This window comes from Vespa mandarinia, chromosome 9 (assembly GCF_050613455.1).
Source record: "Vespa mandarinia isolate Hongniang chromosome 9, ASM5061345v1, whole genome shotgun sequence".
Lineage (NCBI taxonomy): Eukaryota > Metazoa > Arthropoda > Insecta > Hymenoptera > Vespidae > Vespa > Vespa mandarinia.
Genome location: NC_140818.1, coordinates 7,315,001 through 7,330,000, shown reverse-complemented (window position 1 = coordinate 7,330,000; position 15,000 = coordinate 7,315,001). Strand labels below are relative to the sequence as shown.

At 35.0% G+C, this 15,000-nt stretch overlaps 1 protein-coding gene across 3 annotated transcripts in view; it reads right to left on the bottom strand.

Annotated features, from left to right (window-relative positions):
* The window catches only part of LOC118440219 (putative receptor-type tyrosine-protein phosphatase mosPTP-1), a 336,478-nt gene that overhangs the window by 74,143 nt on the left and 247,335 nt on the right, over positions 1-15,000 (bottom strand). For all 3 annotated transcript variants that reach the window (XM_035862935.2, XM_035862933.2, XM_035862934.2), the window contains exon 3: positions 2,449-2,572. In XM_035862935.2, the coding sequence (XP_035718828.2) occupies positions 2,449-2,572 (124 nt within the window). The remainder of the gene's footprint in view (positions 1-2,448; positions 2,573-15,000) is intronic.

Below are 15,000 nucleotides of genomic sequence, written 5' to 3'. Positions count from 1 at the left end.
GTAGAAAGCGAAAAAGAGAAAATCAAAAGGAACGGGCAACCACGTTGGAGAGGTAACGAGAAATGTTTAAGGATCGTTCTCTTATTATAACGAAGCCACCGCTATTGTTTTTATCTTCAACCATCCTTCTCTCTCTCTCTCTCTCTCTCTCTCTCTCGCTTTCTCCTTCTCTCTCACGCTTTCTCTTTCATGCACTGAAAGAGACTCGGCACTCCGTTCGTCCCGTTGGCAGGGCAAACGCGCTAGCTCTTTCGTATCTTCTCTCGTTTTAATCCACTGGTCTCATCCAGCTATACGAAGCACAATAAAAAATGCCGTTGGATTTTACATTGCACGGGGAAAACGAGACAACCTTAATAACACGGACCAGCCAAATGTACCGCGACGAATCTTCATAATGGAGCATTCGTTTTTTCTCTCTCTCTCTCTCTCTCTCTCTTTCTCTTTCTTTCCCTTTCTCTCTTTCTTTCTTCCTATCTATCTATCTATTCACTATCTATTCGTTCGCTCGGTGAAATCCATAAATGCATAAAGGACTGATTGACTTGTTGCTCCTGATGGAAATAATTTTTCCTTTAGAGAAATAAATACATTAACTTTCTTATTTTAACTTTTTCGCTCTCTTTCTTTCTCTATCTTTAAAAACATCGAATAGCAATAGTTTGCGAAGACGCTTTCGATAGTAACGAATGTCGAATTGGTTCAGGATTACAGTTCGTTGACCTTCGTGGTTGGCGAAAAGAGGATGATTTACGATTAGACGCTTACGAGGTCACACGAGTGAACAAGCAGCATGACAGAAAATGTGTGTATGTGCAACAGAGAGAGAGAGAGAGAGAGAGAGAGAGAGAGAGAGAGAGAGAAAGAGAGAGAGAGAGAGCGAGAAATAAAGAGAAGGAAACAAAAGCGTAAGCTCGGCAAAAAAAAAGAAAGAAAAAAAAAAAAAAGAACAGGAACAGAACGAGCGCACCGTAAAAGAGAAATATCGTGTCGTTGTCGCTGGTCGCGTGTTTCGAAAGGCGACACCAAAAATTCCCTTAGCGAAGGGAACCTACAAAATTTCTCTCGAGATTCGTACTAGTCTCGAATGTGTAAAGTAATTTGCAGTAAGAGATCCATCATGGCGGACAGAAATTTGTTGGGCTTTGAAATTCGCCAGGACTAATGGTTAGTTTCGAATTTTGAAAATACATACGCAGCTAGTTGCTCAGATACATATAGGCGACGTGAACAAAATCGTATGAGTTAATAACGTGAAATATGTATTTACTTCTCTTACTCTCTCTCTCTCTCTCTCTCTCTATCTCTCTTTCTCTTTCTCATTTTTTTGCACTTTTTTCTGTGTCCCATGGAACAGCCGGTGACTGGTCATTCGATATACGCGATATACGTGCTACTCGCAAGTGTCGATAGCGAATTTCTCCGTGGAAAATCGGTGGTCGTAAAAGGGCTAGACAAGAGAGAGAGAGAGAGAGAGAGAGAGAGAGAGAGAAAGAGAGAGAAAGAGAGAAAGGGAGAGAAGGAGAGACATATATATACAGATAGAGAGAGAGAGAGAAGGGAAAGAGAAATAAGATGGAAAAATAAAAGAAAAGTAGGGCGTAGTTTAGGGGAAGGAAAAGAGATAGAAAGATAGAAAGAGAGAAAAAGAGGAAAAGACAGGAAAGGAGATAACGAAGCCTGGAAGAGAAGTCTGGGAGAACAAAGGGTGCTTATCGACACCGCACTTCTTATCCCTAGTAACTCCTTTTATTTTATCCGTTTTCCTTTCTCCGCTCTTCGCTAAAGCTTCGAACTCGTAGCGTGTATCTGAAAGATAATCAGAGCGGAATGTACTTGGCCATAGGATAGCTATTTTTGGCCATACTCTTTACCCTTTCTCCCTTTCTCTCTCCCTCTTTCTTTTTCTCTCTCTCTCTCTCTCTCTCTCTCTTTTTTTCTCTTACTATATTTAGAATTAAAAGAAATTGAAATAGTTCTTGTCTTAACTATTCTTTATATTAAGAAAAATTATTTCTGTTTTTATTAGTGCGGTACGTTTATAAACGCGTTCAAAGAAAGTTCAAAAGTGATTCTATCCAGATTTAAATACATTCGTATCTAAAAATAATATGGAATCTTTACGAGTGACGTTGCAATTTTAATGGAAATTATTTCTATACATTATTGCACGGAAAATAATGGAAAATTATAGATCTAGCGGTGTATTTATAATTAATGACATTATTTTTTTTTTTTTGACTCTATTGAAAAATGATTAAGAAATATGAAAGATTTGAAATTAATTGTATGTACATATGTCACATTATTTTCTTGTATGAATTTGATTTTGCTAGAGCAACAAAAACAATTTTCATAATCCCATCGATACGTCTCTCGTCGTTGCTTTTAACGTTAACAAATGCGAAGTGAACATTTCTAGGAAAGGTAAATATTTGACGGACTTACCTTGTGTATATGACGTAGTGCAAAATTGGGTTGTTATGAGAATTAGCGCCAGGTGCCCAAGACAGATTCACGGATTTGGATGTAAAGCTTGTTATGAGAGGACGTTCTGGCGGATCTGGCACGTCTGAAAGCAGAAATTCGAGAAATTCAGTCGAGAAATCCTTGTATGTATTTCCTTCTGAAAGGTAGAGAGAAAAATATTTTTCAACTATACACACATACAAACACACACACACGCGCGCACATATCTGAGAATATACAAGCACGAGCGCGCACACATAAGTACATACATGTACATATATACATGTATATATATATATATATATAATGTACATACATGTACATATGTATATATATATGTGTATATATATATATATATATATATTTAAAAATTCAAGGATATACAATATAGAAAATGTGGAGTCCAAAATGGAGTTCTGATGAAAAGAATGAGCTCTTACGATCACTTAATGAAAATAAATTAGAATATACATATATATTTAAAGAAAATTGTAAAAAGGATCTTCAAGTCAGTCTTCAAGCTTCTCTAGAGAGAGAGAGAGAGAGAGAGAGAGAGAGAGAGAGAGAGAGAGAGAGAGAGAGAGAGAGAGAGAGAAAGAGATTTTTTCCTTCGAAGGAATATTAACGAATTTAAGAGTAAAGCAAAATCCACACCTGGAATATGCCCTATTTATATATATTTATATATATATATATATATATATATATATATATATATATAAGAAAAAGAAAAGAAGAAAAATGAAAATGAAAAAGAAGAAGCAAACGAAAAGGAAAAGGAAAGGGGGAAAGAAAGAAAAAGAATAAGATGAAAGAGTTAAAGAAGAAAATGAAGAGAAAAAAAAGAGGAAGGTAAAAAAGAAAGGAAGGAAGGAAGGAAGGAAGGAAGGAAGGAAGGAAGGGAAAGTAGGAGGAGAAGGAGGAAGAAGAGTAGGAAGAAGAGAAGGAGGAGAAAGAGGAGGAGGAGGAGAAAGAGGAGGAGGAGGAGGAAGTACACGTCGAAAAAGTTTCTAGGAGATACACCGATCACGCTCGCCTTGGCAGGCCACATCGGATAAGAGTCCGTGAACGTTTAATATGCACCGCCATGCTACCAGAGAGATATAACATTGCGCGCACGTTGCATAAGATCATAAATGAGAGCAGGGACCTCTAAGCCCCTTAGGAAAGAGTCGTCATCTTTTTTCGACTTCCCTTCATCTTTCTCTCTTCCTCTTTTCTCTTTATATAATATATATATATATATATATATATATATATATATATATATATATATGTATGTATATACGTATATATATATATATCTTTTTTTTCTCTCTTTTTTTCTTCTCATGCGCATGTGCACTTTTGCCAGTGCTCGTAACTACGTTCTCTCGTTGTTAACCGATTCCCTGTACTCACACTGTTCACCAGCAACTCCTCCTCTTCCTCTTTCCTCTCTCGTTCACGGAACAACGTCATCATGTTTGCAAAGCCACATTTAGACTCGTAACGCGTGCTAGCCAACAGAGTATTAGCTCTCGACGTTCGGCTCTGTTGGTAAACTTTGTTTGCACTTTTGCCGCTTGTTTAGACATTTAATGTTTATTAGTCTCCCGTTAAAATGTAAACGAATATTAATCTGACAAATGATATCATTAATTATTACATGCTAATAATAATAATAATAATAATAATAATAATAATAGTAATGTTAATTTACAATCATTTATTACTTATGTACTCGTTAACGTATACATCATGTTTGCTATTTTGTTAATAAAGAAAATTTTTAATCGCTCTTTAACGTTTATCCTTTATAACCAATTTAAAAGGAAAGATACAATATTTTCAAATAGATTTTCTTTTTTCCTTCCTTTTTCTTTTTCAATTCCCTTATCCACACCCCTCCCACCCCCTTATAAAGCTTTTCAATTTTCTACGCAAGCCCCTTCCCCCCCTCCCCACGCCTCTACCCCATACCGTCCGAAGAATACTACCCTCCGATATTTGCCTTCGTTATCTTTCACCCCATGGACTTAAATCGAGGCCTCGGTGGAATCAATAAAGGGCGATTAAATTCAATTGCAACCCTTTGCATTAATTTCCACAAAGAAGCACGAGAGTTACACGAGATGTGAGGTGAGATGGTACTGGGAAGGGTGACGAAAGGGAGGGTAGGGTACTATTTAAATTAATTCCGTACTATTTAAACAGGCACCCCTTTTTGCATCCACGGTCCTCGATGTTTCCAACTTTCATTAATAATTCATGTTTCTTCGCTCTATGGGTTCAATAGAAACGATGCCTCTTTAATTCCACGAATGAAAGTTGAAGAAGGAAGAAGAAAATGAAAGAAAAAGAAAAAGAAAAGTGAAAAAAGAAAAAGAGATAGGTAGATAGAGATAGATAGATACAGTGGGGGAGAGAGAGAGAGAGAGAGAGAGAGATAGCCGATGAAAGAAATTTCTTTTTCCTATCTCGCATAATCTTTAACTTTTCCTAATGATTATTTTAATTGGTTTAGCGGTACGAAGATCTTTTTTCTTTTTGAGTCGAGGATTCTTCGAGATTTTTCGTTTGGTTTAAGCGAGCACACGTGGCTCGATACCAAAGATTATGTAGTTTCCACCACGTACAAGGATAACTGCGCACCACTCGGGGGATGATACCACCACTGCTGCCATACTTTACTGTCGCAGAATATAAATTTGCTAGCGCGTTTACGAGAATTTACGAGCGCCATTTTAAGAACTGTTTTGCCTTGTTCAACCATATGGCACCCCGTTGTGGATATCTCTTAGAATGGTTTTACCCCTACGTTAAAATTCAGTACTTAACTATTAACTAGCATGGAGTCACGACAACTTTCGGACTTTTACTCATCCTAGTTCTTTATTTTTCTTTTTCAACCAATCCTGCTAGCTCTTTTACTTTTTACTTTGTGTACGCATTTTACTATGCGATGCTACGCCGAGATTTCACGCTGTTGTTAAACTAAAACAAGACAAAAAAGAAAAAGGAAGAAAAAAGAAAGGAAGAGAAAGAAAAAGGAACACTTCGTTTTATATTCTCGTACATTGTACTTTCTTTTAACGGTGTCTGTGCTCTTTCTCTTCTTTCACTGTGTGTACATACCTACTTGTTCGTCGTTGCGAAAGTGAAAAAGTTTTCCTTTCCAAATGCACACCCAGTAGATATAGGTCGTCAACAAAACGAACCACTGACCCATATAATTTTCTAGAAAACACCTGTCAGTTTCAAGGTAGGTGTAAAAAACTGTCCCGACGTTCTAGCTTTTCATCAAATGTACTGACCTAGAGAAATCCGACGAATTGGCTCGGCGAGCCGGATGTTACGAACAAAAAAGAAATAAAATATATATACATATAATATACACACACACACACACATATATATATATACGTGGAATAAGTTCGATGTCTCTTATGAATATGCCTTTCATTCATTTACATCCTAATTCCTATACAAACACTGTATTTATACAAAAAAAAAAAAAAAAAAAAAAGAAAAAAATTGTTGCCCAACGAATAATAGTAGAAACGTGAGAAAATTAAATAAATAAATATTAACTAATAAATGTATTTTAAAAATTGAATTATTAAGATCGATTACTGTATTGTTGGAAAAATATAAAAACCATCTTGAGATGCTTTTTCTTAAGATCGATTGACTTTTTGAAATGATGTACGATGAATTCGACGTCTTCTATCTATCTAGTACATACATATACCTTTCCCAAAGTGATGTAGCACGCCGCTAATTTCCGTGATATTCAAGAATTCAGGAGGTTGCTTTCATATCCTTTCGCTATGATCAAACGACGAACCGATCGGTCTCTCTTCTTTGAAGGTAAACGTTTGAACAGCAGCAGCACTAAAGTTTCACGACTCTATTTTTCATCGAAATTTCTAATCATAACGCATAGATCGATATTCGGTAAACTATGCATCAGTAGAAGCAGCATTTCTAGCAAGGTATTTCATTAACCTTCCAACGTCGATCGTATATATTCTTGTGCCGAGATATGAAATTTTATCGTGGACGTCGAAGTGTATAATCAGTATTAGGAAATATCTCCATTTGTTATCTCTTTCGTATATACATACACACCTGCATATATATATATATATATATATATATATATATATTTATGTACGTATGTATGTACGAAATATATTATATTTATTTATTACGAATGAATAATTTCATTACGTTCTCTCATTGCTTATGATTAATTGAATTATTTCTAGATGAAGATCACTCTTGTAAAATAAATCGTTCGTATAGAAAATTAATGATAATAACAATTAATCATATTATTATTCGGTGTAAATTAATGGACAGTCTTAATTTATCTCTATCTTCCGTATATTCGGAAATATGAAAAATGTTGAAGAGAAGAAATTCGATTTATATTAAAAAAAATGAATAATATATGTGAATGATACGTGATATAATATTTGTAATCTTTTACATCTTTTGATAGTGCGAAAGGAAATTCTACAAAACATAACGATATATTTCATGTTCGAAAATAAAGCTATACTCGTCTAGTAACGAGGGTTGTTCCTTCGAGTCCCTTTTATACATTCCTCCTTAGAAGGAGGTCCAGTTTGACGTCGACATTTTTCTCGTCTATACAAACGCTCCATACGAAGCTCTATGGAACGGGCTCGTCGTTAGATCGAGGATAGGATTACGAAGGTCGACGTGCCAAGTGAAAAATCGCAAAATGTCTCAGCGAAATTGGTCGATGGTGGCTCACTGTTTCTACGGGATATCGATCCGATCTAACGGGATTTGCGTTGGTCCTTTGTGTTAGCGACAGACTGAAGAAAGAGAAGGAGAAAGAGAAGAAGAAAAGAGAAGAGAGTAGAAGAGTAGAAAAGACGAAGACTGGTCGAAGGAGAAGGACCCAGGTGGCACAAGGCGAGCAATAATAGAAGGCAGTTTTCTTCGAGTGCGTTCGGAAACATTGGACTGAAGAGAAGAGAACAGGAGCAACTCGGTCAAAGCGTTTTCCATCCCTTTTTCCCATTACCGCCATCCCTTTTCACGCTCTTCGAGCTTTTCATTCGTGGACGGACTCCCTATGCTATCCATTTTTTTTTCTTTTGTTTTCTTTTCTTTTTTCTTTTTTTTTCTTTTCTTTTTTTTTTTTTCATTTTCATTTCTCTTCTCTTCAAGAGTACAGAGAGACACGCGCCGAGTTTGCCATATCGGTGTCCGCCTCTGAAAGCAAATTTCTTTTTTTTTCTTTTTTCTTTTTTCTTTTTTCTTTTTTTAAACGAGGCATCGCGCTGCGAAGCGTATCGTATAATTCCTCCCCACGTGCTTGAGAATAAAGTGCCGGGAAAGTTACCCTTAATAAAACTGTAATAAGGATCACATGTGGAAAGAAATGACGACAAAGGATAGGGGAGTTCTGTAAAGTGGTCGTAATCGAAAGGACATCGTATGTAGGATCCTTTAGGATAATATAGATTTCAATAATAAAAACAAGTACAATATTTTTTTTCTTTTTCCTATGATAGATCGAGATTATGTTTATAATCCGCATAATTTCTGATAAACTTTTACTTTTGATTGTGCAAATTGATAAATAATTGTTCTTTTCTTCTATCGTAATTTTTCCGTACGTTTTCGTTCCACTTTAAAATAATAATTTTTAACTATGCAAAATATTTTTTAATTCCGTTGATATCAATAACGTTCCGAAACATAATGATATTCTCGAAATGACAATCAATTATTAATAAAAAGCAATAATGTTATTGTGTTTACGTTAGAAATTCACTTGTAAACAGAATGAAATAAGTATACATATTGCTTTCACATTTCTTTTCGTTATTTCTTTTTTCTAATTTTGTAAATTACACGAACGACTAATTTCTTCTTTTTCTTCTTCTTTCTTTTTTCTCTTTTTTTTTTTTTTTTTTTTCTGTACCATATCCACTCCAGAGATTAACAAAGCTATAATATCTATTATCGTTTATAAAAAATTTAATTAATAAACCTACGAAGTCTGATTTTAAATTGATCAATCTACGAATAGTTTTTTACATATACTATAAGTGTAAGACGAATTAAACGGGAATGAAGTAGTTCGTTATCGAGCATGACAAAAGCATGGCTCCACGTACGTTTCTCGTTTGGATACGCAAAACGTCGAAAGGCTATGAGAGGACTAAGCAAGAAAGAGACAGACTGACAGAGTGAAAGAGAGAGAGAGAGAGAGAGAGAGAGAGAACAAGAGAGAACAAGAGAGAATATATAACACCGTGGGAGTCGTTTTTGAGTAGAGTGGGCAAGCAAGAGCCATGGAGGATGGCCTCTTTCCTCGAATTTTTGTGCTGTGAGTCCGTCGGGCGGAAATAGCAGCTGCGCTTCGTGGCTTTTCCTAACTAGCTTGGTAGTATCATGAGACCGCCACGATCTCTCTCTCTCTTTCTCTCTCTCTCTCTTTTTCTCTCTCTCTCTTCCTATCTCTATCTCTATCTCTATCTGTCTATTTCTCTTTCTCTCTCTATCTCTATCTCTATCTCTATCTCTATCTCTATCTGTCTATTTCTCTTTCTCTTTTTCTTTCTCTCTCTCTATGTCTATCTTTATTTATCTATTTCTCTATTTCTCTATTTCTCTATTTCTCTCTCTCTCTCTCTCTCTCTCTCTCGCGCAAAATAGAAAAGGGTCGAGCTCGCTTTACTAGAAGCTGCCACGCACGGTACCACATCTGAAAACTTGGAATATGCTTCCGTCAAAAACAGCCCTGGCAAATTAGTGCCCACTACGTAATACATATATACCATATACATATATATATATATATATTTATATATATATATGTATATATATACATGTATAGACGTAGTTAGGTTATATATACGCGTACATCGTATATACGAGTCATGTTCGAACTCTCGAGCACGTTTTTCTTGTGTGTTGCCCATAAATATACTTTACGTAACTATGTCACTCTCTCTCCAACTGAAATACTACGATGATACCAAACGTCGCCTTTTCCTTTTTCCCTCAATGGATTTTCACGCTATTCTTATTCCCCTCCTTTTCTCAACATCATGATGATCTTCTTTTTTTCATCCTCCTCCTCCTCCTCCTTCACTATCCCTTTCTTCTTCTCCTCTTCGACATTTTCTTCTTCCTTTTCTCCTTTTTTTCGTTATCTTCTTCTTCTTCTTCTTCTTCTTTTCTATTCGTTCTATCTTCCTAGCTTTTCTCAACGGCGTTCTTCGTGGCCCACAACTCTGTAGAATTTTAACTCCGGTGAATTTGAAATTTGAGGACGAGCTGGAGGAGCTGCCACGTCGTTGGATGAAGGAGAGGGAATTTGGGTGGGTGCCTCTCGCGTGAAACCGGATGGAATTAATCGAATATAAAACACCGCATTAGAACGTTCGGGAACTCTCTCTCTCTCTCTCTCTCTCTATCTTTCTTTCTCTATCTATCTCTCTCTCTCTCTCTCTCTCTTTCTCTCTCTTTTTTCTCTCTCTTTCTACTATTGAGAGAGATAGAAGAAGAGGGCATCAATCCGATTTCCCTTTTCGATAAGCATACGTCTACTTTTTATTCTTTTTTCTTTATCCTATGTAAATACGTACGTACGATACGGAAGAATTCGCTCGATGATAAATATAATGAAAAAAGAATTAATTGAATAAAATTGTATATAAAACTGTCGTTGATCGTAACGTTTCGCATTTAATTTAGATTTAATTTAAAAAAATTCAAATCGAACGTAACGAGTAAAGCGTTCATGTAAATCTATAACGGTATGAATTGTGAATATCCATTGTCGATTATAATACTTTGCGCGGATTATAATACGAAAGTAGTGTATATATTTATTTTGTCAGACTAACATCTCGTATTTTTTTTTTTTTTTTTTTTTTTTTTTCTTTAGACAGTAACAGGTCCAAAATATTTCTTAATGGGAAATAACGAATCGTTCTCTTATCGAAAAAATATTAACATTCAATGAGATTATTAATTGAGTGGTCAATCAAGACGAAATAATTTAGATATTAATAAAACAATTAACATTAAGCTCGTAGAAACTCATGAATTTTGAAGGTGTTTGCGAAACGATCACTACAACTAAAAAGTATACGAAATTATGTTGGTCCAAAGGTTGCCATTCTTGTCACACAGAAGAGAAAGGAGAGAGAGAGAGAGAGAGGTAGACAAGGTAATTTCGATTCGGGAAATGCTTGAAATGTTATATAAGCACAATGACATATACACAACGTTTATTCGAAAATTATAACAAAACTTTGAAATTTTGGAGTGGTCTCTTGTGTTTCGATACAATAGATCTATACATAACCGACGATAGTTGATCGATCGATAGTTCTGGAAAGTCATTAAATTTCCTACGATACTATGTAATTATTGATTCGAAAAGTCAACCTACGTAATAATACAATTGCTATGATTCCAATTTCGTAGACGGCCAATTTCGATCGGTCAAGGTGTCTTAATTTTCTATAAATTTTTTTTCAAATAATCAAAAATTTACATAGATCGTCTTATTTTTATTTCTTTTTTTCTTTTTTTTTTTTCTCTCACAAAAGAGATCGCGAGAAAAAATCTAGGAAAAGAAGAAAGCAAAAACAAAAAAGGGATATGTTTCGAGGATTGTTTGTTTAAACGATGACAGGTCATTTTCTTCGCAAATGTTTTAGCCAGAATTACCAAGAAGATTCGTAATGCGTTGTAAATATATATATATATATATATATATATATATATATATATATATATATATAATATCTTAGCCAGTTTACGGAGAACGGAAATATGTAGAATAAGATGGAAGTAGCATGCTGACTTGCTGAAAGTAGCAAGGATACCGACCTAAGAATCCGAGTAATAATAAATAGAAAACAAATGGAAGGAAAGAAAAGACGAAAGGTGTGAAAGTACATTTTGTGAAAATATTTCTTTTGAATTTTTGGGATTCTCAAGCGTTCTCTTCTACGAAGAGATACGAATATAAATCCAAGTAGAATTATTTATTTATTTGCGTCTATGCGTGAGTACGTGTGTGTGTGTGTGTGTATGTGTAGAGGTCGACCGTGTAGAGGTCGAGCTGTATATATCGATCGCTGATGTAAAAAAAAGAAAAAAAAAAGGAAAAGAAAGAAAAGGAAAACAAATAATTGGATTCTCATAATTTTCTTCCGAAAGAATTCGAGAAAAAACGATAATATCGAAAAAAAATCTATATTCATTTGAAATATATCATATCGTCTTAAATATTTACAAATATTACATCTTATTAGTAATATTAACGAAAAAAATCTCGTAAACAAGAAATGAGAAATGAATTTCCAATTTCTCTTTTTTTTTTCTCTCTCTCTCTCTCTCTCTTTCTCACTCTCTCTTTGAATTCCAAAGTACAAAAGAATCATTGACCCGTACGTAAATGCGATTAACTCTTGGTAAAATCTATGGATTGACTAGCTCGAAGATCTTCTTCAAAAGAGATCCATAAGAGGAGAAGAAAAATAGGAAAGAAAAAAGAAAGGAAGGAAGGAAGGAAGGTAAATCTGGTCGATTTGTACTCTACGATTATCGACGTGATTAAGATTCTCAAAAGTTATGAGAATTGGCGATGTTATAATGGCTTATAATGAATGAAACGATTCCGTTCAAATTTATTTACGTTTTCGTTTCTCGAAAAAAAAAAAAGAGAAAAAAATAACAAAGAGAAAAAAAGGGAAAAGAAAAAGAGGAGACGTTCTTAAGGAACATAGGATGAGACAACACCGAAAATAAATGACGTCGGCTAAAATCATTTCAACGTTCAACGAAAAGTCGTCTTTTTTTTTTGCGAAAAAAAATGAGAGAGAGAGAGAGAGAGAGAGAGAGAGAAAAGTATCGATCGAGATGGTGATATATAAACAAGGTAACAAATGAAAGAGAGAAATAGATGGATGGATAGATAAATAGATAGAAAGAGAGAGAGAGAGAGAGTGAGAGAGAGAGAGAGAGAGAGAGAGAGAGGGAGAGAGAGGATGAGTTTGATTTAACGCAAATAAGAATCTAACGAAAGAGAACACTTTTTCTTGTAAAACGTTATCTTCTTGTTTAAAGCATCCGAGAAAATGTTTACTTTCATTTGAACGTGTCAATCGTTGATTCTGAAAACCACAATGCCTTTCCCATTTTCTGCACCTATGGCTCTTTGATTCGACTCTATTATCTCTTTCTATTCCTTCTCTCTCATTCTGTCTATTTCTTTCTGGTTACTTTTTGTTCGAGAGAGAAGAAGAGAGAGAAAGAGAGAGAGAGAGAGAGAGAGAGAGAGAGAAAAAGGGAGAGAGAAAGAGAGAGAGGGAAAAAGAGGGAGAGAGAAAATCATTGTAGAGTAGGAAGAACCGAAACGGTTCCATTTTCCATGGTTTTAAATACATACGTAGTTGCAACCAGTTCGTAATTAAATCGAATTATTCGATCGTTTGCACGTGTTCTATTGGAAAAGTAAAGTGATGCTGAAGTGTTGGAAAACGATAAAATTTGTATAGTTTAACTACACTTGTCTAGTTGCAATCGACTAGTATTTTCTTTTATATATATGTATACGAATAGATACGCGTATACGCGCGCACGTACATACAATACAGACAGACAAACATTTTGCTTTATTAACATCATTAGTTATTTTTCGTTTTCGTCGACATATCGGATATAACGTTACTCCGAATTTGTGATAAAAAAAAAAAAAAAAAAAGAAAAAAGAAAAAAAAAGTGAAAAATTGAAGTTTCCCATTGCAAAGGAGTAAGCGAGTGGATCGTAAGGGCGGGACGGAAAGGGTTGATCGTAAAATTAGCCTCGTTATGATTTTAACGAACGATTATAATTATTATCGATGAATAATCGGTTAATGACGTATATATAAAATTATTCAGATTAATGTGCAAATCTTGATATTGTTTTCAATTAATTTATCATTATTATGCACAGTATGGATATTTATTTCTTAACGATCGATCTCGAAAATATATTCGTACAATTTGTCATTACATTTGTTTATCTAACAAAGATATATGATCTGCTCGAGGAAGAATACACCTACCCAACATGGAAATGTATCATTTAACGTTTTGACACGAACTTTTACTTTAGAAAGAAAAGAAACTAAAAGAAAAGAAAAGAAAAGAAAAGAAAAGAAAAGAAACGAAACGAAAAGAAAAGAAAAGAAAGGAAAAGAAAAGAAAGGAAAAGAAAGGAAAAGAAAAGAAAAGGAACATTCTTTCGAGACGAACAAAAGAGTAGACGATATTTCATGGAATAAGCGAGCGTGTTACCACCGAGCGTGCCAACATTCGCCATCTGTTAAGCGCATAGACGGATTTAGAGCGGACGCGAGCGACCTTGTTGGAGACAAGATGTTACACGATGTCCAATGGTCGCAACGTATCACGACCGAAGGCGTTTGTATATCATCAATGTATGCCTCAACGAAATAACGATGTCTATGTGAATCATCTGGTCTCTCTTCAAATTACTGACCCTTATTAACTTTGATTATAACTTCAAACGGTAATAGTATGAAAGATTTTCAAACTAGATATAACTTATCTTCAAATTCAATAGACCTTTCTTAATTAGTATAGTTTAAATCTACACTTTCTAGATCCTATCATATATATATATATATATTAAATACGTTTAAAGTTCTCTGCTGTAGTCGGAACAGAGAGAAGAGAGAAGAAAAGCGAGAAAAAGAAAAAGAGAAAGAGAGAGAGAGAGAGAGAGAGAGAGAGAGAGAGAGAGAGGATATGGGGTCTGTACGAAATACGAGTAAGGGTTGGGATTAACATCTACCACCAGAGATGGAGATCTCGAAACTCCGTTGGGCGGTGCTGGTTGACATTTCATTACGACATAAACGTCTGCGTCCATATCTGAGAAAGTCCTGTAACACGTTTCACTACCCCTCTCTCACACTCTGTCTCCCTTTCTCTCTCTTTCTCTCTCTCTCTCTCTCTCTCTCTCTGTCTCTGTTCCTGTGGTCGTCGTCGACACGATGAAAGAGGAAGAGGATAACGGTTTACATTCTCGCCGTTGCAGTAGGAAACAATTATTTCAAGACAAAAGATAACGCGTAGACCATCATGGAAATTTGCCAAGTGTCGTGAATGAGAAAGGTGGGAAAAAGGGAAGAGTGAAATAAGAAAGAGGAAGAGAGAAAGAGGACAAAGTTTGGACACACTCGATCCTATCCTCTCATCAGTCGATCTCAATGTCTTACAAGATTCAACTCTGTGTAACTTCTTTCTTATGAATTACGATCTGCCACGATAAAATTCTGCTATACTAACGAAGCCATTTATGAATTTTCACGGATAAGGAATGTAAATTTGAATTGTAAAATCATTTAATTTTCTTATTCATTCAAGAACAATTTTCTATTACATATATATATATATATATATATATATATATATATATATATATATATACATTTTGAAAAATAAAAAAGAGTAATCAAAGTTAATACA